We start from the raw sequence: 24,820 nt of genomic DNA on the forward strand, positions 1-24,820 counted from the left end.
GGGCAGGATGCCCAGAGGAATCCTGGCCCAGGAAATACAGGAAAGGAAAGAACATGCAAGAAGCACTCATGTGGCAGAATTACCCTAACAAATCTGATACAGAGGGAAAGCTGTGGGGGCCACACCAGAGACCTTGCACAGGCTTGGACAGAAATGGCCGTGGCAGATTAAGTGCCCTCCATGAAAGATTTGCTGGTCCTTTCTGAAAAGCCAGCAGCCTCTCTCCAACCATGAGATGGAAAACACTGACAGGACCCAGAACCCAGGTTTGTAATTCTGTCGGCTTTTGGACCTTTTTATTCTTTGCCTACTTCAGACCACCTGAAACAGAGCTGATTCTCTCTCCAGCCTAAGCTCAGCAACTGGCTGGTTCCTTCCTTCTCATACTATCAAAATAGAAAAGAAAATAAAAGACAAAACCAGACTCAGTTACTGAAGCAGAAGGATTAACTAAAACTCGGGGTGAAAAGCACTTTTAACCTTCTCCTGCACCCGCTGCCATGCCCACACCGTGAGGTAGATGCGAGCGCCTCATCCTTTGGAAGCGCCAACATTTCGACCTTTCTTTTGGGAATGAAAAACACAAAAAAACAAAAAAAACCAAGCACCCGCTACGTATTTCCCACAGAACCCTAATCCCTCGCCACCAAAAGGGGTTAGGAAACAGAATCCAAATCACCCACATCCTCCAAGCAGCACAACGCGGAGCAAGAGCCGCGCTGAGGTAAAGCCGCGTGACTGAAAATGGCGGCACCTGGCTCCGTCCCCCCTCCTCTCCTTTGAGCCATCCCAAAAGAGCCCCGAAAACACCGCGTGCGGCAGAAAAGGGGCTTCGTTTTATTCCCTTTTCCTTTAAACAACGACTGGGGAGGTGGCATGCAAGCAGGCAACCCGCCCCTCTGTCCGGGGGAGGGCCGAGGCTCTCAGCCCGCCCTGAGGCTCGGCGGGGCCGGGCATGGGGGACGAACGAGGTTCGGGGGGCGACTGCCGTGAGTGAGGGCGATGCGGGGGCTGCTCCGGAGGGTCCGGGAGGGAGGGAGGGTCTGTGCGGTCATGAGAGAGAAAGGGAGGGAGGGAGGGAGGGAAGGAGGCAGCCCTGGCTTTGCTCGGACCCAGGGAAAAAAGGGCTCCAAGGCAGGGCCGAGATGCTTTAAAGAATAACAGTAATAATAATAAATTCATGCAAAAACGAAGTGTGTGACCTACCTGGGAATTGAGGCTGCTGTTGCCTCAGAGCATCCTCTGTCCCTGAGATGATGCAAATAACACCAAAACCTTCTACTTCGGTGTTTCCCCCCCACAAAGCTGGCATTCTGGATTCCTTTTGTGTCCCCCAGCCCCAAGTGAAGCCCCTAAAACAGTTTAAAAGCATTTCTTTGCAGGCCTTTTATCTCCTTTGCTTATTTAAAAAAAAAAAAAAATCTCTTGTATAATAAATTCCACCAGAGTGGGTGCATTGCACCTGGGGGGAAATGACTCAAAAATTGTTTTCCATGCAGTTGGTGGTAATTGAATTGATGTTCAGTACCATAAAGTGTGAAATGCCCTGGAAAGAGGAAGAAAACCTGCTAAATATTTACTGAAATGGTGCTGCAGGACAGGTGCATGCCATGATGAGGGTGCATTGACATTTATCAGGTTGGTTTTGCTGGTGTGGATTCAGACCATCAAGTGGTGTCCCATGTGTTGCTGAAAATACATAAATTGCTGCTTAGTGGTGCAAGGATTGTTACCACATCTTCACAGGAAAGAATAAATAAATCAAGGGGCTCTTTGGTGCCTCCTCATTCTGGTCATAAAACTAAGAACATGTTTCTGTCACCTGGAGAGCCAGGGCACAATATTTGCTTAAGTAAAACATAAAGTTTACTCCATTGAACAGAAATAAGCATTTCAAGGAGACAGTCGAATGTGTGTAGGCACTGGTGGTAATAATTAACGTAATTTCTAGGGGTTCTCCCCAAGTTATTTTGGTATTTCTGTCCTGTTAATGTAGTATCCAAATGTTGCCACCTTCTGCTTCATTGTAGCAGCAGATCGAAGACTCCTGAATGATCCAGTCTGTTGTTTGTGTTTTCTTGAGCTAAAGGTTTTTGTTTGAAGCCAAGAGGAACCAGAACTGGAGGATGAGTTGATGCCTCTGCTGCCCTCAGGCTCCCCAGCAGGGATGCTTTCCTCCTTTCTCCAGAGAGGAATGGGGTAGTGCTGTTCAGACAGCAAGTCTCTTACTCTTCCTTGGTGTGGTGGAACAGGAACAGTAAAATGTTTTGATGCCTCTTGTGTGGCATGGAGTTAGTACCTAGTTGGTATGCTGATATAAACTGAAATTGCACCGAGCCTCTGCTGCCCTCAGACTGCAGCCTGAGGTCTGTAGAAATGTAAAAACGAGACACCAGCATCTGAGACAGCTCTCCAGTGGGATGTGACAGGCTGAGGACCTGCCTCAAGCATTTCTCAAAACAATCCTCCCCTAAAGCAGTAGGGCAGAGACCACCAAAAACTGACATCTTGCCAAACACCTTGAGAACCTCACTGAGGGACTGTGGCAGAGCCAGAGGCACAGCCTTGCTCTTGTTTTCCTGGCAGGAAGGTTTCTTCTATCACGGAGAAGATTGCTGGGGCAAGGCCCAACATGGAGACTGAACACCTTTAAATTGTGCCTAACTATGCAGGTTATGGTAAATTATGCCCTGAACTGCTACAGTCTATGAGGAGATGCAAAATTAATCACAGTCCAGATCATAGTGAGTGAAGGGATGGAGGAAAGGGTTTGTGTCACCTGCCTGAGCACTCACACTGGGCCTCAGAAGATGCCCAGGACATGGACTTAATGGATCAAAAGGTTTTGCAGCTGGAGCAAGCACATGCAGGGAATGGCACTGAATTAGAAGAGCACTGGTAGGGCTGGAAGAGCACTGATGTGGCAGAGGGGTACTCAAGGAAAGGGAGACAGCAGGAGAGGATGAGTCCAGCAAACATGCCAGTGGCTGCAGGGCTGGGATTCTTGCTGGAAGAATCTCTCTGTAGTTATCCTTCCTTGAAGCCACTGGGGCTGGTGAGGTGAAGGGGAGGTTTACTGGGACATCCTGCTCCCTGCCATCACTGTTTTAATGCCTGTTCTTCTGTCTCTGCTGCAGTGCTTCATTCAGAGAAGGAATTCCACGATGCAGCAAAGCGTAATGACACGGCCAGGATGGAGGAGCTCATCAGGAGAGGGGTTGACATCAAAGCCAAAAATAATGTAAGCCCTGGCTTTTTCCACCTCTAAACTGCAGGAAGTGCTGGGGCTCTGTTTCAGGACTGCAGCTCCTGAACACTGCTCTTCTCATTAGCTGCTGAACTGGGCAAAGATTTAAAACACACTGCACAGTGCTAAGGAGGGCCTGGGGCAACTGAGCAGTTCCCCAGCACACTGAAACCCACAGCACTGGTGTTCTGGCCAGACTGGAAAGTTGCAAGTGCTGAGGGAAGGTGATAATTTCTGTTTCCCCATGGAGCCCATGTGTGAGATGCACAGGGCTGCAATGGCAGCCTTTGCTTTTGGTACCTCAAGACTAACTCAGCTCCTGGTGCGGATCTCCCTTTGCTAACCAGATGGCTCCTGGAAATATGGGGATGCACCTAAACCCCACTGCTTCATTACATCCATCCATGCTCAGTGATGTTTTTTGTTCTTGTGCTGTCATTAAACTTCAGAAGTGCAGTTTTTTAGTAGAAGGTGACCAGCACCTGCCTGCCTGACAAGAGAGCAAAGAGACAGAGGTCTGTGTCCAAAGGAAACCCTGCACAATGTGGGAATTCTGGCTTCATGGATGACAAAGATCTTGGCCTTCAGGATGGCTGGTGGATACACACTCTGCCTTCCATCTCTCCCTTCTTCCCTTTCAGACAGACAGGACTGCCCTGCACTGGGCTGCAGGAGCAGGGAATGTGGATGCTGTCCGTCTGCTCCTGGATCATGATGTCCCACTGGATGACAAAGACAGTGTATGGTGGCAAATCTCCCCTGTGTGTCCTGTAAATGTGTTCTGTGTTGGGGACTGGGGGCAGGGCTGGCAGTTACAGGTTTCTCCTTAGCCCTGGGAGGGTGGCACAAGGTGTTGGAGTGCTTGTGAAGCTGTGGCCTCCCTGCTCAGGCAGGTGCAACACCTTTCTTGTTATCAGAGCTGTCTGTGGTCTCTCTTTTGGCCTTTTCCTTGCATGCACAGTTGAGTGGGAAGTGGGCTGGTACAAACTGTTGAGGTTTCCCGTAGAGCATGGGGATTTTTTGGCTTCTTCTGGTCATATTGTTGGGGCTGGTGGGAGGACAGTGACAGCCAGCAAGCTTTGTCTCCCCCATTACTGACAGGTTTATGCCACTGCCTGGGATGTGGCAGTCAAGGGACAGTGTCTGCTCAGCTGCTGTGACCATCTGTGGTAGGAGTAGTAGCACTTGTAGTTAGTAGGGCTGAAAAAAAAACCCCAGACAGAAACAGTTATCTGTGAAACTTCATGAAGGTAGAGGGACAGCTTCCCTCCAGGGTGGGGATGTTTAGCCCTAAGTATCTCTCTTCCCTCCCACCCAGTTTGGAATGAATGCCCTTCTCCTGTCTGCCTGGTTTGGTCACCTCCATGTCCTGCAGATCCTCGTCAATGCTGGGGCCAAGACTGACTGTGTCAATAAGGTGAGAGAGTCTCCCTGTGTGGGTCCATCATCCAGCTCCAGAGAGTGATGGGAGGGAGAGAGAGCTTTGCCTGTGTGCCCAGGTAACAGTGTGTGACAGCCATGGGGACTGCCAGCAGCACTTCTGCCTCCCTCCTGAACCAGCTGTAATAATTGTAGCTGTAGAGATGGAAGTGGCTTCCTCACCTCAGTGCTGAGGTGGAAGGGGTTGCAGAAATGAGTTTAGTAAATCAGCAATCCATGTATTTTAATGTAGACTTTGGTTGGGAAAGGGAGAGTTAATACTTCAGCCATAACTTGGTGTCTGCAGCACAAGCTAGTTTAGCCCCAGAGGTGCAGAGAGACACGGAATGGGTCTTTGCTAGGGGGAATAGGTTGTCAAAGGACAGTCCCACAGTCCTGGACTTGTTAAACAAATGGTCCTTTATCTCCTCTCCAGAATGGCAGGAACCTCCTCCACTGTGCAGCTCAGAGGGGACATGTCCAGGTGATGGAATTCATCCTAGAGGACCTGGAGGACATGTGTGTGGATAAGACAGACAAGGTAGGAAAGCCCTTCCCTGCTTTTTTTTATGGGGTCTGATCTTGGTCTGCTGCAAAGTCAGATGGTACTCTGAAAAACCAAGGGTATCCCATGCAGGTCAGAGCCATCCTGCAGCAGGACACTTAGGGATGATGAGGATTCTGGCTCTGATCAAGCTTCAGCAGCCAAGGTTTTTCCCAGTTTAGCTTTTTGCAGAATGAATTCAGGAATTCCTATGTCCTCCTCCTGTGCAGCTGATGCTCCAGGGTGTGTTGTAGGAGAGCAATAACTTACTCTTGCAGCATGTTCCAGCTGATCTGATCCTGACAACAGCACAGGAGCACACAGAGCTGGCACAGTCTTTTCTACACCCTGGGTTTCATGGTTCCAAAGTGATCCCCACTCTGATGCCTGAGAGTTAAAATGAGGCAACAAGGAATCTGCCTTTCCTCCTTTCCCCAGAAGGGGTTCTGACTTCTTAACTGGGGTCTCAGATATTAATTCAATTTTTTTGTAGTTGCTTTTAGTAAACTATTTATATGAAGTAAACCCTGAAAAGATGTATTTTCCAGTGTCTGGTGAGACCAGAGTGCTTGGAGTTGTTGGCCCCAGTGGGTAGTTTTGCTCTCCTTGTTTTGTCATTCCAAAGATAAAGCAGAGGTTAACAGCAGGATAAAAGAGAACTATTTTTGAAGTGCAGCACTTTTAACCCCCGTGGACTGGGAGCATATCACCCAAGGGAGCATTACATTGCTTGCAGCAGATGGTCTAATCTTGTGCTTTCTGAGCCTTTCTTGGACTGTATTTCTTTGTTTCCTTCTGAAGATGGACAGGACAGCATTTCACCTGGCTGCAGAGCATGGGTGGCTGGAGGTGGTGGAGCTCCTAATCCAACTGGGTTGTTCTCACAGTGCCAAAGACAAGGTATGGGCATAAACCACATGCAAGGGAGGTAAAGTTGAAGGATCAGAGGATGTGAAACAGGTTACTAAAGGAGGCTTGTGCAGGCAAGTTGTCAGCAGTTTTAACCATCGTTGAGGTGTGTCAGGGCTTTTCTTCCTTTATCCACTTGCCATTTGCACATCAGTCCATGCTGGATTTCTCTCCAGGACTTCATACAAGCATGAAGTGATGTTTACTTTCAGGAAGAAAATACAGCATTGCATTTAGCTGCTAAAAATGGACATCTCTCTGTGCTGCAGAAGATTATCAATGTTGGAGTGGACCTTGATGGAAAGAACTCAGTAAGTACATATGAATGAAATGAAAACCACAACACTTTTGCCCTTTCCCTCCCTAGAAATACTCTCCTGCCACAGTCATCAGGCTGAACACTCACCATTGACAGGGCAGGTTTAGAAAATAGCCAATTTTATCTAAAGCATCTGTGTGCAATTCAGGTCACACTTGCAGAGTATCAGTGAAAGGCAACAACCTTCTTGGACCAATTCTAAACTGTTGCCTCTTCTTCCTGCTGTATCTGCTGCCCTACCTTATCACTCCGTTTAATCTCCCTTTTTGTCCCCTACCCTTGTGCCCATATTGTTATTGAGTGAGTTTTAAACTAAACTTCACTGCACTTTATGCTATTCACTTAGTCTCTGAACATATGAATCTTCTGTTTGGGATCTCTCTTTGACAGACCTGCTTTGGAAACTTATGTGGCTGGAACAGAGTTAGTGATTTAGGTAGCAAATATTGGCTTAGTAACACTGTTATTTATTCCAGGGCACACTCTTGATTAAGTTTATCAGCAATTCTTTTTAAGTCTTATTTGCTTACTGCCTTTGAAAAGTGTATTTGATTGTGATTAAGATCTGGAAGAAAGATGAAAACCATCTTCTGGGGTGACTTTGGTAGCATTTGTCTTTCCAAGATGAGCTACCCCTTGTGTGAAGAGCAATAATAAAACCAGATTCAATCACTTAGGAATTCTGCTTATGTCTTGTAAAGAAATGAGGTGCATTTCTCAGGAGAGAGAGCTCGTGGTTGAGTACCACAGGTTTCCAGTTCACCCCCTTCAGGAGTAAAAAGATGGTGAGCACAATGTTTTTGTGGCCCAGCTGTTCCCAGTGGCACCAGGACAGAACCATACTTTGATACATCAGTGGCAGATAATTGTGGCCTTTATTTTCCTAACAAGCACCCTGGCCCTCAGAACTGATATTTTAATGTCATGGGTTCAGAAAATGAGGTAGAGCCTTGCTCATCCCACTGTTCTGTCTTAGCCTTGTCTACAAGAAATAATTCCTGGATCTTTTGCCTTGTCCAGGAGGGACTTACAGCTCTGCACCTGGCTGCTGAGGGGGGACACAGCAACTGTGTGAAGCTGCTCTTGGAAGCAGGTGCTGATGTCAATGCCCAAACCCAGGTGAGCTCTGTGGAGGTGAGTCCATTTCCAAACACCACTTTGTGGATTTTTGCTGAGACCTCTGGCCTCCCAGGGATGGTTCTTGTTATCAGGTGAGGCCGTGTGGAGCCCAGAGCTTCAGAAACAGTGCAGGGAGTCCTGGGGAAATGGGGCTTCCTACAGAGAAGGGAGTGAATCTCCCTTGTACCAGTTTGGTTGTGGAGACAACCTCTGTGAATTTCTTAGTAGGGGTGGAGGGAAGCAGAGAGATCTGTGGACAGTCTGTAACAACTGCAGCCTCTGAAAAGAAGCCCTGACTAATACCCATCTCTTCTGCTGTGCCTCTCAGAAGAAGATGAGCTGCCTTCATTATGCAGCATTACACGGCTATGAGGAGATAGCCAGGATCCTCCTGGATGCAGGAATCCACACGGATGCTGTTAATCATGTAAGTGTCCTGCTCAATGCTCTCATGGCTTCCAAAAAGGCCAAGCCAGCTTGTGGGGCTGTGCAAGAGCACAAAGCAAGCCTGAAAGGACCATTGTTGCTGTGGAGTCTGTGCTTATGGGGAGTATCTGCAGTCTGCCCCCAGTCCAGGCTGGAAGCTGCCTTAGAGTAAGATAAATGAGGCCCAGTGAGGTCCTTTTGGTGCCAAGAGCTTCTCCTCAGCACAGGATCTTCTATCCCCAGCAAAACGCATCCGCCACACACGTCGCGGTACTGCAGAACTTCCCAGCCATGGTGAAGCTCTTCATCGAGGCAGAGTGTGACCTTGACCTTCCAGATAATGTAAGGTTGCAGCTCTTGTTCTTTTGTCTTTGGAATGTGAAGCAGTTTCATGGGGGGTTTGATCACCTTGGGGATTAAAGAGGAGTGCTCTAAAGTGGGGAAATCCTGGAAGCGCAACTTAAGAAATGTGAAACCTGTGAAATGGCTCTGAGTGTTGCAGCCAGGTAATTGCCTGATGGGATTCAGTACATGAGCTGGGCCATGGCCCTGAGACCTGTGAGCAGGCTTTCTCCTCCCTGCTGGAAGCAAGTGGGAGAAATTTCAGGCTGGAGGATATTCTGAGAAATGTTTGTGGGGCTGGGAATGGGAGGCAAGCCTGGAGGTAGCTGGTTATCTCACCCAGCTGTCATTTTGTGTGGCTTCTTTGTCATGTTTTAGTTAATGTTCATTTTTGTAGTGATGTTCTCTCCTGATGACACCCTACGATGAGAACATTTAGTGTTTGATTTTAGCTGGTTGCATTAAACAGCCCCAAGGTGCATGTAGTTTTCAGTGTGTACACATTACTCTGACCTGGTTCAGCTCCTTTCCTGCCTTGGCCAAACTTATCTGTTGAGAGAAACTGTTTAAATAACAGGAAATAGTACAGTGCTGCAAGTGACTGTAGGGAGTTTTATGGAACTGCAAAGGTTCTTTCTTTAGACTAAAATGTTATCAGGGAGGCTTCCTGGTGCTGGTGCTGGGACTGACTGGTTCTGCTCAGCCTGAGGAACCCAACTCCAGTTGGAGGTAAGAAGGTGTTTGGCACTTTCAAAGGGACAGAGGAGAAAGGAGAACAGATCTGACAGCGTTCTTACAGCGCTTCCTCCCGGTGGTGGTCTGTCCTGTCCTACCCTTCCAGCTTCACCCTTGTCCTTCTCTGAAATGTAGTCCTGTCACCCTCCTGCAGAGGCAGCAAACCTCGCTCCACATCGCTGCGGACCATGGCTGGCAGGACATCGCTGAGATGATTCTCATTGCAGGAGTTAATCTGAATCGAAAAGACAAGGTAAACGTTCCAGGGGTTGAATTCTGGGGGGCTAAGGAGGAAAAATATGGATAGTCTTTGCCACTATTTTTCATAATTAAAAAAAAAAAAAAAAAGCTGGTACTAATATTAAAATCTGGATATTTCCAGGGATAATGCCTTCAATCTCTGCTGAAGAGGTTATTTTGATGTGTTTTCCAGGAAATTAGTGACTGGTTTCTTAGGAAGGTAGAAAACAGTTCATACAGAGAGCAGACTTCTTCTCAAAGTTGTTCTGCTTGTGCTCTCATGCATGCTATACCAAAGATCTTCTTGAATAATAATAGATAATAAACCTCAAGAATTACAGCACGTGTGAGTTCATAGGTTAAAAGTATCTGGCTGGTGTAGATCAGGCTTTTGCCCTGTTATTAAATCAAAAGGAAACCTAGAGGAATCAGAAACCCTTGTCTGCATTGACAGGGGGTTAAAGCTCACACAGACTCAAGCACCCTGGCTGGAATGGCTTCAGCTGTGGTGAACGTTTGCCACCTTCCAGCAGGCTGTGGAACAGCAGGGAGACTCCGTGCAGGGAACACGTTTATTTTTCTGGGTGAAGGCAAGAACTGTTTTCCTGAGCATCCCTGGTGGTTGGGCTCATTCTCTTGCCTTCATGTAACTTTTAAATCTTGTTGCTTTCTGCCACACTCCTTTAGATATAAATATAAATATAAATATCCCCCCCCCCCCATGCCAAATCTAAAATCAAGTTTGTGTGAGGGATGTAGTTCCATTTTCACAGCCCTGTCAGCCTGCATTTCTCCTGGGAGGCATTTCTAATCACGTGCATGCAGAGCATCTACAATTAATGAGGCTGTGTAAATCACATCAGTTCCATGTGTCAGCAAATCTATTGTGTGAAAGGCTATAAAATCACAGAATCATCCGGGCTGGAAAGGACCTCTGAGATCATCAAGTCCAACCCATAATCCACTACCACTGTGGTTACTATGTGGTTACAAATACCTTGGCCAGTAGTGCTGAGCTGGTCCTTTGACAGCCTCACACATGTCCCTGGGATCCTGAAAGCCCCCTGCCATCTCTATGGGCCTGGAGGAGATGCTGCAGAGCCTGGAAGGTGAGTCCCATGCCCTGCACACAGTAGCTGGAAGCTACCACACATCCCAGGTGCCTGCAGATGGAGAACAGGAGTCCTTCATCTCACCTGAGTGCATGGCTCAGCAGCTCTGGACTGCCAGGTGGGCATGGAGGTGGTAATTTCTTTTTTTTTTTTCTTTTCTAATTTCAGCAAGGGAAAACCCCTCTGGATGTTGCTGCCCGAGGCAATCACATCAGCCTGGCTGACATGATTATCAAAGCTGATAGGTTTTACAAATGGGAAAAGGTAAGAAGCTCACACCACCCTCCCTCCCCTGAGCTTTCCAGGGCAGATGTAGCTTTATCTTGGTTGTTCAGACTCCACCTTACCAGCTGTCAAAAGAAAAAAACCCATACAGGACATCCTGACTTCTACTTTCATCATTTAACTGGAAAAAAAACCCCAACCAACCAAACAGGAGTCCCCACTATGCCAACAATATCTATTCCAGGCTTTCCTTAATTAAAAAAGCTTCTGTTGTTAAAAACCCCAGGGTGTTCTGCAGGCAACAGGGGTTTTCAAAGATTCTTTGAGAGCTATTCCCTGTAGAAGGGAGTGGGACAGTTCCTTTTCCCAGAAGGAGAAATTGAGGCACTGAACAGGAAAAGGCTTGTCCTGAGGTCACCAGGTGGGCTGTGGGGAGTTTTTCAACAGTGGAAGGGAGTCAGGGTCAGAACCAGATGATCTTTAACCCAAACTATCCTATGCATAAAGAGAATTTAAAAGGTGTGCTGTGCCAGAGTGGACTCACAGAGCTGAGGGTGCAGGAGAGTGCAGGTCCATCTGCAGCATCCCATCTGACTGCCCTGGTTTGGCTTTGCAGGACAATCTGAACAGCAACTCTGACTCCTGGGTGGCAAAGCACCTGAGCTTTAAGCAGGATCACAGGCTGGAAACACAGCACATCCGCTCAGTGATGTGGAGATTGGCTACCAAGTACCTCAGACCCGGGGAATGGAAGAAGTTGGCACATTTCTGGAAATTCACAGATGGCCACATCAGGGCCATCGAGCAGCAATGGACAGGTATCAAACACTGCCCACATCTTTTCCTCCCTTCACTTGGACTATGCCTCGAGGAGGTAAGTCCAGAGTAACAGCAAAACATGAATAAAGCTGGCTGGCTTGTTAGAAACATCCAAAAGATTAGGTTAAAAATCCTGGTTTTAATGATTGTGGCATTATGTACGTGCTGGAATTTGTCTAGGAATAAAGCCCCTGAGCTTGGGGGTTCTGTGTGGTCCATTGCTCAATCCTTCTGAGGCAGTGCCTGTGAATTCTTGCTACATTTCTTGTTCTGTAAGACAAAGAACTTGCTGGGTTTCATTTTTTTCTTTTAAGAACAATAACCAAGAACACAGTGAGGCCCCAGGTGCTGAGTTTCAGAACCAGATCACTGCTGGCTCAGTTACTGCCAGGACTCCTGTGGTCTGCATGACCAGAACAACAAAATGTCTGACAAGCCCAAAAGCTGATCCCTGGCCCACTCCATGAAGTCTAACATTAATCTGGCAATCACACCATGACCAGAAATTCAGCTAAACTTTATTTTAGAGTCTCCTATTCCAAAGAGGTGTCCAAACCCACCAGTCCAGAAATCCATGCCATGAAGGTTGTATACTTGTGAGTGTAAGACTTTCAGCTGTGGTTTGATCTCACCAGGTACCAAAAGCTACAGGGAGCATGGACACAGAATGTTGCTTATCTGGCTCCACGGTGTGACCACAGCAGGAGAAAATCCAATCAAGGGGTTGTACGAAGGCCTCGTGGAGATTGGAAGAAGAGATTTGGCAGGTAATAGTTTTATCTCCCCCTCGAGTAACACGCTGCCTCCTAGGGGTGCATGATATACAGCAAAGCCAATTCACAAAGCTGGAAGCCACCCTGCCCTGCCCTGCCCCCTGGCTGCCATTACACATCAGTCCTTTCTCTTTTTGATAAATGAGCCCATCCTGCCCCTGCTCTGCACCCTCTGTGCAGCAGAACGTTCTCTCTCCCACAGAAAGCATTCGGAAAAAAGCAAACGCAGACTCTACCTCTCCACGGAAGTGCACGGCAATGTAACAGGGAGGGCATCGGGGGCTCCCTCAGCTGCTGGATCCTGGGAGCTACAGGAGAAACATTTGTTACTGGATCAGAAACTGGCTGCAACCTTCTAGGAAGAGCATAGGAAGCCCTTTAGGAGAAGCTGCTCCTTGTCCTAGAAGTGGCATCGCTGCTGCTTCCCTGACCATATTAGACTATTGTACTCCTAACTTGTTTACATGACATTTTTGTATGTTAATTTTTAACTGTCAGGTTTTTAAGTTCTTGAGGGGAAAGCCTGTGTTTTCAGGAATCTTTACTTACCATTTTTGGAGGGGTGTCTTATCACTTCTGTCTTCAATGTGTTCACAACTCCCCTGTCAGGGTGAGAAGTTTAGAAGAAAAGTCAAGGTGACCACCTGGTCCTTTTGGAAGCTGCAAGGGTTGTGATATTTAATGTTTTGGCTCTTCACAAGAAGTTTCAGGGAAGAACATAAACTATTTATAAATGTACATTAACATGCAGGTACTGTTTATAAATCTAATAGGTAAGTTTTCTCATGTTCCTAGGTTACAGCTTGAAAAGTGTAAGGTAAGAATGGTCACTGGTTATCTCCTCAGCCTCTGACCAGGACAGAGTTTTAAATACTACTTTGTCACATAATACTTGGTATTTATTTTTAGTGTTTCAAGGAGAAAATAATGCCTGTATTTCAATAAATCCAGATTTCACAATTAAATTCACAAGTTATGCCTTAGCCATTCTTTATAAAAAAAATACTACATATATCTTACCTAGAGCTAAACCAGTGCAACCTTGTAATTAGAGCTGGGGGTGAATTCAGGCAGGAGATTTTCTTAATTTCTTGAAGTGGCAAGGACTGTGGCAAGTGACACTGTTGTTCTCTTGTAGTCACAACAGGAGACACTGACTGAAAGTGAAATTTTATTGAAAACCATTTTTAAAGAGCAAGAAAGTTAAAAATTCAAAGGCTTTATTTCAAATAGAAACTAACTTACAACACATGAAGCAAATAAGCGATGGCAACATTGGCACTTAAACATCTTTTAAACCAAATATTCAACAAAAAAAAATATACCAGCTTATAAGTACACGATCTGCATGTGGCAATATATACAGCTGAGTGAAAAATATAAAAAGAAATATTGTTCTGCTTTAAGAACATGACAGTGAGGACTTTGGTAGCAAAAAATGTCTTTGTTTTTAAAACTGTAGTCTCCAAAGATGCTTCCTTGAATTCAAAGACTAAAAATGACCCAGATCTATCCCATCACACTGCTGGAGGTTCCTGTCCACGGGGAGGTCACCGACCACTGATCCTGTTGGAATCACACAGTGATAACTGGTTAACACAAGGAAGAAAGCAGAGTGGGAAGAGTTGATTGTACAACAGGAAGACCACCAAGCCCATTCCTTGTTCTCCCTGGCACTCCAAGCCCTACTGCTCTTCCTGCTCCTTGCTGGTGTGCAGACTGATCTTCTGGACTTCCAGTTCATCGGCGCTGACCATGGAAGGGTCGATGGCCGCGTACCGAGTGCCATGGAACTGCAGCAAATGGATCTGTGGGACATGGAAAGCAGCACTGAAAAAGGGGTAGAAGCAGAAGGTTTTGGTAAAAGAGAAGCATTCCTTTTGAGTCATTTTGGTGAGGATGAAATCATGGCTCTGGAGTACAAGAGCTGAGAGGAAGGACAGAGGAAAGGGGCACCAGGCCAACCCCCAAAGCTCTGCCCTTCCATACCAATGATCTGGAAGCCCAGAAAAGCAGTCTCCTCCTGCCACATGCCCCAGCTACACACTGATAATTAAGTGAGAATGTAGAAACTTACTTGAATGTATAGGTTGACCTCAGCACTCCTGCAGAGATAGGGGAAGTTGCCTCCTGTTTTGAGATGAGCTCTTCTGGCGTTAGGATAAAGCTTATACATTTCCTCTTTCGCCTCGGTCGAGAGCGCGCTTTGGTCAAACACCTATGGAAAAAGTCACAGGAGTTGGTTCTGAATCCAAACAGATTTTGTTTATTGCACCAGGCTGGATGGATGCTGCTCCTAGAAGCAACTCTCAGCTTCTTTGTATCACTGTGCTACTGCCCGGAATACTCAGTTCATAATGTAACCCAGAGGAGTCACAGCATTGCCCAGTCAGGACAAGGCTTATCTAAATATCAATTCAGCTGCTGCAGATGCTGATTAAATTGCTAACAAAATATCCAGGTCCCACGTGCCAAGGGCAGGAAAGAGTTTAAAAACAAAAAAGGATGACGTGGACATGAACTTACATCCATAATGGTTACAGGGATGTCTCGAATTTTATGAGGTTCTACGTAGGAGTTCTGGCAGTTGAGGGTAAGTCTTGAAGCTAACTCACTTTGGCCCAGACTCTCCAGCTTTCAATAGAGAGAAACAGTGATTAACAACATGTTTCACTGCAGGAAGTTAAAGCAATGTTAACAATACAACCAAAGAGAAGTTATTTTTAAAGGGAAACATGACTGTGCTTCAGATGAAGATTATAGTTCTAGTTTAGTAATAATACTCTGCATGAGACAAATGTTTAAAACATGTCCCACTAGTTGCTCCTGCCTCTGGAGCACAGCCTCCAGACATGGCATCATGCACTTTCTCCTCTTCCACCTCACTTTCTTAACTACTCCTCTTCTGATCTACAGAAACTGAGGTGTAAGGTCACAGCACCAGTTAAACTGCTGGAGCTGTGACAGTCATCACCTGCTAAGGATCCATTCCTGATTCCTCCCTTTGGGGTCACCCAGTGAGGAAAACAGCAGCAACACCTACAACCTCCTGCAGAGTAAATCTCCAGAGGCTGACACCACAGCCAGTGGAGTACACAGCTACCTACCCTGTCCACCATGAAATCAATCCCATCCGCCATTTCAGGATCTAGAGGACCCGATGCAAAATTCCCAAGGACAATTTTTTTCAGCATGAAAGCAGGCATCAGCCAAAAGCTAAAACAGAAACAAGATGTAACAATCTTCAAGCACCCAGGTCTCCAACATTAAGATGCTTTTTTCTATGTACTCCCTTTGCTTGCACTGACTCGGTGCTTTAACTTCCAATTGAATTCTCATCAGGCTTCAAGAGCACAGAGATGGAAAACCTGGCAGCTTGGTGCTCAAAATGCTCTGGGAAGCTGTTAGTCTTACATTGCAAAAGTGTATTTTAAACATGGTGAATTACACTTTTCTCACACTAAATGGTTTTGATAGAAAACAGGCAGAGATCTTAAATCTAACCACACATCCACAGATTAGGGAATGATACATCTGCCACATTCCATAGTCCTAGTTGTGAAAATTTCTCTTCTTGTGATGTGGCTTTAAAAATCACAAGTATTCCATCCCACACTTCCCTCACCCAGGCTAGATGCAGGGCAGACACGTGTCCAATCAGGTCAGGGTGACATTTCATTGCAAAAAAAATTAATGTCATCAATCTGACTGCTTGTCTCAATCTTCCTCACCTGTTTGCTGTCCATGTCTGATTGAAGATAGAAGTGTCACTGAAGGAATTACACAGGATCAGAGACTGAACTCTGGGAGATTTGTGTGTGTATTCAGCAAATTTTTGAGCCAGAAAACCTCCCAGAGAAGCTCCAAAAAGGTGAACCTAATTCAAGAAAAATTAAAAAGTGATCATGTTACACTTGTGACAGAACTAAGCTCTAAGCACAATGTTTCATTACAAAAGTCAGTCAAATTTTTCTCTGTCCTAATAACCCATTTTAAAAAGAATCAAACTCTTCTATTCAGCTTCAGTTATGTGTGATAGAAATGTGATAAATACTGAAAAAAAGAAGCGTTTCCAGGGCATGGTTTAAATTTTCATTTGCTCATCAAGCTTAAGAAAAAAAAAAATAAAAGGAATGTTTCTCTTTGTCTTTAATAGTTATGCCAATCCAAGACACTTTACTGTGGTATTCCATACTACGTGAATTAGGAAGGATAACTTTCACAGGACCTCATGAAAAATGAGTTAACCATTACAATTCAATAGGCCTTAAACAGCACTTGAATTCAGCCCAAGTGTGAGAATTTTCAAGAGTATTCACCTTCAAAAAGAAACTTGTTTCAGAAGTCAAATTGCATCACAGCCTCTTTCTGTTTCAGCCTGAGGTTTTGAGGCTTATTTTACACTTGCTCTTAAATAAGACTGACTCAAATATTAGGTTTTTATTGCAGCTATACATCCATTTCCCCATCTGGGAGCACTCACTTTATCCAGCTGAAGGTGGTCTAGGAGTTTTCTGAATCCATCACAGAACTCAAGGTGATCCCAATACACTGGATACTGCAACTGAAATATCAGGAAGTCAGAACAAGCCTGGCTTGGATCAGCACCTGCCAGGTGCCTGCTTGCAAATCACACCAATTCTCCCATTAAAGGTTTCAACCTGCTTTCCCTGGACCAGGAGGCTCCAGCTCCTCAGTCAGGTCCTCAGGGACAGAGGGTGTGAATGCCTCCCCCTGGCTTGCACAAAAACACAACTAAAAGCACCACAGAGCAAGTTTGTTGGGGAAAGTGCAGCATTGCTTCATCCTGTAAGCAGGGGGAAGAGAAGGTGGAGTGGTTTTTCAGCAGTTCTGTAGCATGTACAGAAACCATTAACTGCTGCTAGAGAAAGAGCAGTTCTTCTAAAGCCACAATGGAGAGCAGAAATATTGTACAAGTCAATTAGTTCAGCTCAGGAGCTGAGAAGCCACAATGCTGTTAGGAGTTCAAGGAGTGACTTGGCATTTTCAGCTAAAAAAAACAGGCTAAGAACCAGGTTATCCACCATCCCTAAGAAAAACATAGAAACCCTGAATTAACCTGAGTATGTTTGCCTCATGGCTAACAAAGAAACAGATGAAGGCAGAGATAAGTGGTGTCCAGGGCACACAAAGGAAAAAAAGAGACCAAGAAGTTAACATGTGTGCACAAGGCTCTGAGTTAACACTGCCAGAAATGCACAGCAGCTTCCAGCCTGGATCTGCCTGCTCCATACTCTGGAGCACAACCTACCATCAGTTTTTTGGTGGATTCTCTTTATTCAGCACTAAAAACTTCACCTTCATTACCCAGCCACTGATTAAAGCAACAAGTAGACTGACTGTGACAAAGAACTGAGAATACTCACAGCAATAACTCTGTAGCCCCATCCAGTCAGGGCCAAAATTTGCTGGAAAAACACATCTGCAGTCCCACTTACAGGAGGAAGAAATATGAGTGGGCACCGAATGCTCCTGGGTCCTGCATCATACAGTGACCAGACTTTACTGTCATCATCATCTACTATTATCTGGAAAAAAAGAGAGGCACAGGGTGGAGAAGACATAAACAAGACAGATCAGATTCTTCAGCCAGCTTCCAGGATTGCTCACAAAAAACCTTCTGTCATCTAGTAAATGTTGTAATATCCAAGATGCCTTTGAACAAGACTTGTTCTTCACAACAGGGATGACAGCGTTGGTGTGAACACTGCTGGAAACAGAACTGCAACCATGCTCTGTGTGTCCTGACACCTGGATCTGAAAATTCATATGAAATAAATGATGGGAAGAGCAAGGCTGTGCCCCCAAGGATCAGGTTTATGCAGTTTTCTACATACAGAAAAAGTATGGCTGGGAAAAGAGTCACTGTGCCATGGCCCAGGAGGTACCCAGGAAGTCAGCTGAAGTTACAGGGCAACAGCTGTAGGCTGGAAAAGCCACCAGTGTCCCCAGGGGCTGCCCCTTAACCAACCACAGATGTTTGCATTCACTGGAGAGAAGATGTTAGTGGTCTGGATACACACAGACCTACTGAGCCAAGCAGCTAACAGGGCAGACTATTGATCTGAAACAGAGCTGGCACAAACAGAGACACACACAGCTCCCAAAGCACCACTGCAGAGCTGTCCTGGAGAGGAGAACACTTCCATCATCTGGCAGCACCTTGGGAGCATCTGGAGTGCTGAGGACATGTGGCTGGCTGAAGCAGATTATTCACACCCCAGCTGCTACCCTTAATGAGCAGCTCCACACAGCATCCATCTTGGGGCAGAAGTTACAAGTCCTAGCACAATTAGGATCTTTCAAGGCTTAGGAATTAGATAAAGGTCTCTTCCAGCAGTGCTGGAGCCTGAGTTGTTTTTACAGTGCCTGTTCTAGCAGTAAAATGCTGTGTATATTTAGGATGCTCTTTCAACCCTCTACAAATCAGCAGAAGCCTGCAGCTGCCACCAGAGTAAGCAGCACAAACCTCTGGAGAGAGCCTGCATCCCACAGAGGGAATCCATCTCCTCTCCATCAGGATCTTATAGCTTTTTGAATAGCAATATACAAGCACAATTTGCCCTCCCAGCACTGCAGTTAAGCTTCTCAGGGAATCAGAGAACAGTGCTTCCCAAATCAGCTTTGCTCAACTAACAAATCTGCTTGCAATAAAACCAGTATTTCAGGCTCTGGGAGCATGTGAGGGATCATATGATGCTGTTGTTTTGTAAAGTCTCTCCAGAAAAAATAATATTAAAAAAAAGATTACATACCAGAGCGTCCAGACCACTGAAACAATTTAAAAATAAACCTTGTACAAAAGCCCTCCCCAAAAAACCTCAACCCTGTGCACACAACTCCAGAGCTCCCAGTCTCAGTAATTTTGGATCCATTCAGGGTAGTTGTTGGTGGCTATCACAAAGTTTACCCTTAGGATTATTTCCAAAGGCAAACCACTGAAATCCTGAAACCCACACTAATTCACTGCCAGGGAACTGATGCTGAGAGATAATGCTGCTTTCTTCCAGCCCAGACAGTGAAGCAAAGGGTTGAGAGAACTGTTCCATGGGATTTCCAGTCACACTCCCAATACTTTCACTCCAGCTCCCAAAGCAGGCTGAGTGCTGTGTCTGCAGTGTGGGTAACTGCTGACTTGGAAGGTCATTTCCTTGCTCTGATAGATCAATCAAGGTCACCTACAGTTTAAATTAAGGGTAAAATCTGCACTGCAGAGAAACAAGGGGCAGAACTTCCCCCTTGAGTCTTTCCAGGGTGTCCATGCTGAAGGCTTTTAGGAAGGATTTGTCTAGAACAGCAAGAGGTGGGAGCAAATGGAGGCTCACAGCCAAAGCTAAATTAATTTGAAAATGTCCTTTTCTGTGCCCCACTTCCTATATCTGATCTCTGCAGGAAGACTGATGGAGCTGTGAATTTCCTGCTCCTGTGAGGAGGAACAGCTCAGCCTGTTTTCAAATCAAGGGCTCTCTGCTTCCTTAAGGGAGATCTGACAGCAGCAATGTGCTCACCAGAAGCCTTGCTTGGTGGTTCCTCCCTCTGTACATGCTTTGCCTATATTTTGGGAGGCATAATGCAAGGAAATGTACTCCTAAAATCTGCTCCAGAGATTAATTACACATTCAAATTGTGCTTTTTTCTTTTCTTTCCCACCCTCTCTCTAGAATCCAGGACAAGCTTGTTCATTTCTGCCTCCTTCGTACACACCACACTCATCACTTCATTTTGGAGCAGTCCAAGTCACTCAAGAGGGTAAGTTAGTCCCTCTGCACCCTGCAGGTGACCAGGTTACCAGCAGCTTTGCTTAACCTCTGTCCTTATTTCTAAAACCCCAGCAGCTGAAGCCCCTGGCAGTGAGCTGCAGTGACACCCAGTCCCCAAGACAGCAGTAACACATTCTGCTGTCACCACAACCCCCACTTCACTGTGCTGCATCCCATAAACAGAACCTCAGAGCACTCACATCTGCTGAAATACTGCCTCCCAGCTTTGCTGACCTGCTGAGGCATTGCCTAGAGAGAACAGTGTGGCACAAACAGACCCAGCAGATCTGGTACCAGCCACAAACAGAAAGCTGGACAGCCAGAGCAGGACAGACCATGCCCAGCCAACAGCAATGGGTCCTTCTTATTTATGGAAGGCACAACCTGACAAGAATGAGTAAAAAACACCTGAATGGAAACTCCTACAGCTCCTCTATAAAGGTAATTTCTTAGAGAAAGCTGCACACCACTCAGTGGAATGAATGCTGGGCACATTTAAGCATTGCTCATCAGGTCTGAGATACAAAATCCCTTTTGAGTGGCCCAACTGCCACCAACTTGCTCCTGAAAAAGGCAGCATTGCTCTTGCCTCTGCTGCCAGCATCATGTTCATGCAGCCCACAGAGCCACCCACAGCAGGGAACTAAAGCAGCTGGAAATCAGCTTAACCCCAAACCAAGCTCTAAACCACCCCCAAGCTAGACAGGCCACTAATTCTGCTCAACTTGTGAGGTTACAGCAGGGAGGGCTCTTGCAGGAGCCCCAGGCTGGGGTGTAAAGGAATGACTGCCCTTCAGCCTGGCAGGAGTCAGGGCTGTGGGTGAAGGGCAGTCTGCAACCACAGCCCCAGGAAGCCTCATCTGCACAGGGTCAGGAGCTGTGTACCAGGACAGCACTCCCTTCCCTCTCCAAATTGGAATGAAGAGACCAGGAGCTGGAGCACTGCACACCTCAAACACTCTCCTGTGGGTCAGGGGCAAAAAGTGGAGAAATCCAAGCAAGGGGGGACAGTGGTTGGACATACCTTTTTAAGAGGAACAGTGCTTCTGAACCAGTTGTAATCAGGAGAGACTTTAATCTCTCCCATGATGTTTAGACAAAACTCAGTTTAGGGCAGCCTGGGAAAAAAGAAAGAGAGACAAAGTTAGAAACCAACACAACAGCTTAATTAATTGTAGGCAGCACCCAAAAGCTGTGCCATGTACATAAAGCATCTGCAGGGTGAGTTTGCTCTCAGCAGTTGATTTTGCTAACTCTGACTCACACTGAGTTTACTTATTCTCAGTTTTCAGCACAAACAATTTAGTTATTCTCCCAAGAGACAGCTACCTGCCTGCCTTACTGTACTGTGCTTTTGTAACAGCATTCCTGTGGAACAGTTGAGAAAAAGACAATTGTGTTGCAGGCTCAAAGAGCTAAAGCACTCTTTAGGTTTATTTTTAACTTCTGAAGCATTCCAAGTTCCTATCTACCAAATATCCATGCAGTCCACTCAGCAGTTCCCACAACAGACTTCCATTATTTCATGAACCTTCTGCTGAAGCATTCAGACCTCATTCTTCCACGTGTAAGTGCCCCCAAGGAGTCCCAAAGTACATCAGGAACATCAGCTGAGCTGAGGCTTAATTTAGTTTTGAATTTGAAGTTTTGATTCTAGCCAGACAGAAGCTGACTCTTGTCAGGAGTTACCAACAAAGGCACCTTTGAAGCACACCAATTAATACAGAACAGTGTTGGGAACACAGGAATGCCACTAATTCACCCTGAAGCCAGAATGTCCAAGAGACATAATGGGAGTTTTTTTATAAAACTCCACTGATTAATAATAAACATTCAGGTAACTTCTAGATTTTGATTTTTTTTTTTTTTAAAGCAACAAGAGACCATTAGCTTCCATTTATACAGCAGAGGGTTTGAAGTTTGGAGACTCAATAATTTTCCCCTGAAAAGCCAGCTGCCTCAGGAGATTATTTTCCTGCATTCAAACATAGCACTGAGCACACAAAAACAAAGCAACTTTTGCTCTTGTTACTTAACAGTTGCCAAGTACAAACCAAAAGGTTTTGGTCCTTAATTCTTCACAAAATAAGAGCTGGGTATATTCTGAAAGTCACTCCTGCTCTCCCTGCAGGAAAGTTGCTGGTGTGATAGTTTTAACTCACTGATTGGCTTACAGATGGATTAACAGTCATTTACAATTTCCTCACCTTTCAGGCTTCATTTGCCATTTTCCAAGCACAGAAAGCATGGATTCTAAGAAGGGAAAGCACTTTCTAAATTGCAAGACAACACTCATCTTCCAGAGAGCAGGTGAAACACCTTTCACATCTAACAAGTGGCTCAGAAGTGCTGCCTGGCCACTGCTTCAATTTTTCATGGCTTTGTTTTGGTGCTTGCATCAACTCTGCTGTTCTCTGCCATGGGCTGGCAGCAGGTAAAATTACACCAGGTAAAAAATATCAAGTCCAGCAGCCTGTGGGGCAGAGCAGGCACAACAAGAGCAATTCAGCCTCCTAATTCCTTTTTCTAGCCACACATTGACTGGTTATGAAGCTAAGCAACCCCTTGTGTGACAAAATTCTAGCAGAAAAAAAATCAAATTACAGCAAATGCTTTAAAACACCTCATCCTCTCTGAGCACTGTGCTGCAGAAGGGACAAGAAACCCAAGTCCTGGTCAGAGCCTCACCATGCCAGGCACTGCAGGGACTTTCTGCTTGCCATAAAGGGTCAGTGATCACCTTCCTTTTTCTGCTGCCTCACCCTAGAAGATCAAGAAACTCATTTAAGCTTCCCACTTCACCTGTTACCACTTGTGGAAGCAAACTGCTTGTCACCAAGCCCTACCTGGGCTGATTTCCCCCTGCTCCTTTCTTGTAAAGATTCATCTGCAACCACTCCTAAGGATTCCTCTTCTTTTCAAGCCAGACTAAACATTTTTGCTTTGCTTACTGATCTTTTTTTTTCTGAATTTGATGTCCTCTTACTGAATACTTTCTTTCCTTGGCAGCATTGCACACACAAATATCTGCGTCAACACCAACTATGTGCTCTTCCAGCCACAGGAAAGTTGAACCATGAACTCTAAACAGGGATCCAGCCACCAAAAACTCTCATCACAAATAACCTGATGCTGTTCATCATCCAGCCTATAAAGACCAGAATTTCATTTCCAGTAAAACCTATTGAAAATAATTATCCTAAAGGAAGAATCACCTGCAGGTGTGTTCAGAGAACTTGATAATATCCTCCTTGAGACTTAACCCTGCTACACTGGTAAAGTTTTCAATTTGTTATCGATTTAGGAGGACTTTGATCCTGTCACTGGTAGGGGAAACCCTGTCCAGGCTAGATCAGACCAGAGCTGCTCTCTCACTGTGCTGCCCACACACCCAGAATCAGCAGCACCATCACCCAGAGCTGACAGGGGCTGCAGGGAAACACCAGGGAGATGCCAGGGCTATGGGTGCTTTACCAACACCCAGCACAAGAAATAGGGAAGAAGAATTCCTAATAACTGGGACGTGGCAGCACGGGGTTCCCCCTTTTCCTAATCCTGTTCCTACAGCCCCCAACACTTGCTCTGTTCCCCCTACCCCACCACAGCCAGGTTGGAAAAGGACCTGGGAAGGAGGTCTGGGAAGGAAAAGGGGGCAATGCCCCCCTCAGCACCCCCAGCCCAGGCTCTCTCCACCACAGCACAGCCTGAGGAGGCTCCTTCTCCTGAGAACCCCGTCGGGAAGATGAATCCCTGGAGAGGTGCAGGGTGAGGTTCAGGCTCCCTGCAGGGGCTCCCCCTTTCCCAGTGTGAGGCCTCACAGAACCCACAAAAAACCCTTCCCCGGGGGGATCTAAAAGACCCCCCCCACAGCCCGACCCCTCCTCACAGCCCCCCCTGACCCCTCAGGACTCATCCCGGAGCCCCACGGATCGCTCCCATCTCCTCAGGGACACACCGACCCCTCAGGGCTCCCCTAAGCGGCCACCCGGACCCTCACGACTTCCCCCAGACCCCGGTTTCTTCAGGGACTCCCACAGTTTCCTCAGGGACCCTCCCGGTTTCCTCAGGGACTCCCCCGCTTTCCTCAGGGACCATCACGGTTTCCTCAGGGACCCTCCCGGTTTCCTCAGAGAATACCCTGCTTTCCTCAGGGACCCCCATAGGTTCCTCAGGGACCCTCCCCGTTTCCTCAGGGACTCCCCCGCTTTCCTCAGGGACCCCCATAGGTTCCTCAGGGACTCCCCCGCTTTCCTCAGGGACCCCCATAGTTTCCTCAGAGACCCTCCCGGTTTCCTCAAGGACCCTCCCGGTCCCCTCCAGGCTCACTCGGCCCCTCAGTGCTCTCTCTCCTCCCCCGGTCTCCTCAGAGCCCCCTCCCCAGCCCTGAGGGTCAGGCCCATCTCCACACTCAGAACCCCCCCCTCACCGGGACGGCGGGGACACCGCTCTCCTTCCTCTTCTTTCTTCTCCTCCTCCTCCTCCTCCTCCTCCCCGCTGCTCCGGAGCGGGGTCCCCGCCGCCGCCTGTTACTTCCGGGTGGAGTACGGCGGGGAGGAGGAGTGCGGGCGGGCGGAAGAAGGGCGGAAGTAACCGGTCCCGGACGCCATAGTGGCCGGGGAGAAGTCGGTTGTCCGCTCGTCGGCGCCGTGATGGTGGGCGGGGTGTGAAGAAGCGCGGCCGCCATTATCACCCCCCCACCGGCGGCACGGCAGGCTCTGAGGGATGGGATGGGTTGTTGCTCGTTGTGATCTGCCAGCCAGTGGAGAAGAAAAGCGTCTTTTTTTCTTTCTTTTTTTTTTTTTTGGAAATC

General features: G+C 46.7%; 2 protein-coding genes across 2 annotated transcripts; one reads left to right on the forward strand and one right to left on the reverse strand.

Annotated features, from left to right (window-relative positions):
- Positions 1-924: 924 nt before the first annotated feature.
- On the forward strand, positions 925-13,201 carry ANKDD1A (ankyrin repeat and death domain containing 1A). Its single transcript, XM_030457153.1, has 15 exons — positions 925-989; positions 3,138-3,241; positions 3,889-3,987; positions 4,566-4,664; positions 5,103-5,207; positions 6,012-6,110; positions 6,332-6,430; positions 7,459-7,557; positions 7,886-7,984; positions 8,227-8,325; positions 9,215-9,313; positions 10,581-10,676; positions 11,254-11,455; positions 12,092-12,223; positions 12,432-13,201. Exons 1-15 carry the CDS (start codon positions 956-958, stop codon positions 12,491-12,493), a joined length of 1,527 nt encoding a protein of 508 aa, XP_030313013.1. The 5' UTR covers positions 925-955; the 3' UTR covers positions 12,494-13,201.
- A 186-nt stretch (positions 13,202-13,387) lies between these two features.
- On the reverse strand, positions 13,388-24,577 carry SPG21 (SPG21 abhydrolase domain containing, maspardin). Its single transcript, XM_008506156.2, has 9 exons — positions 24,437-24,577; positions 21,035-21,128; positions 17,617-17,778; positions 16,713-16,793; positions 15,961-16,106; positions 15,337-15,445; positions 14,756-14,863; positions 14,307-14,447; positions 13,388-14,037 (listed from the first exon to the last, which is right to left on the reverse strand). The coding sequence occupies exons 2-9, from the start codon at positions 21,095-21,097 to the stop codon at positions 13,915-13,917; spliced, it is 933 nt and encodes a 310-aa protein (XP_008504378.1). The 5' UTR covers positions 21,098-21,128; positions 24,437-24,577; the 3' UTR covers positions 13,388-13,914.
- Between the last annotated feature and the right edge of the window lie 243 nt (positions 24,578-24,820).

Source organism: Calypte anna, chromosome 10 (assembly GCF_003957555.1).
Source record: "Calypte anna isolate BGI_N300 chromosome 10, bCalAnn1_v1.p, whole genome shotgun sequence".
NCBI lineage: Eukaryota > Metazoa > Chordata > Aves > Apodiformes > Trochilidae > Calypte > Calypte anna.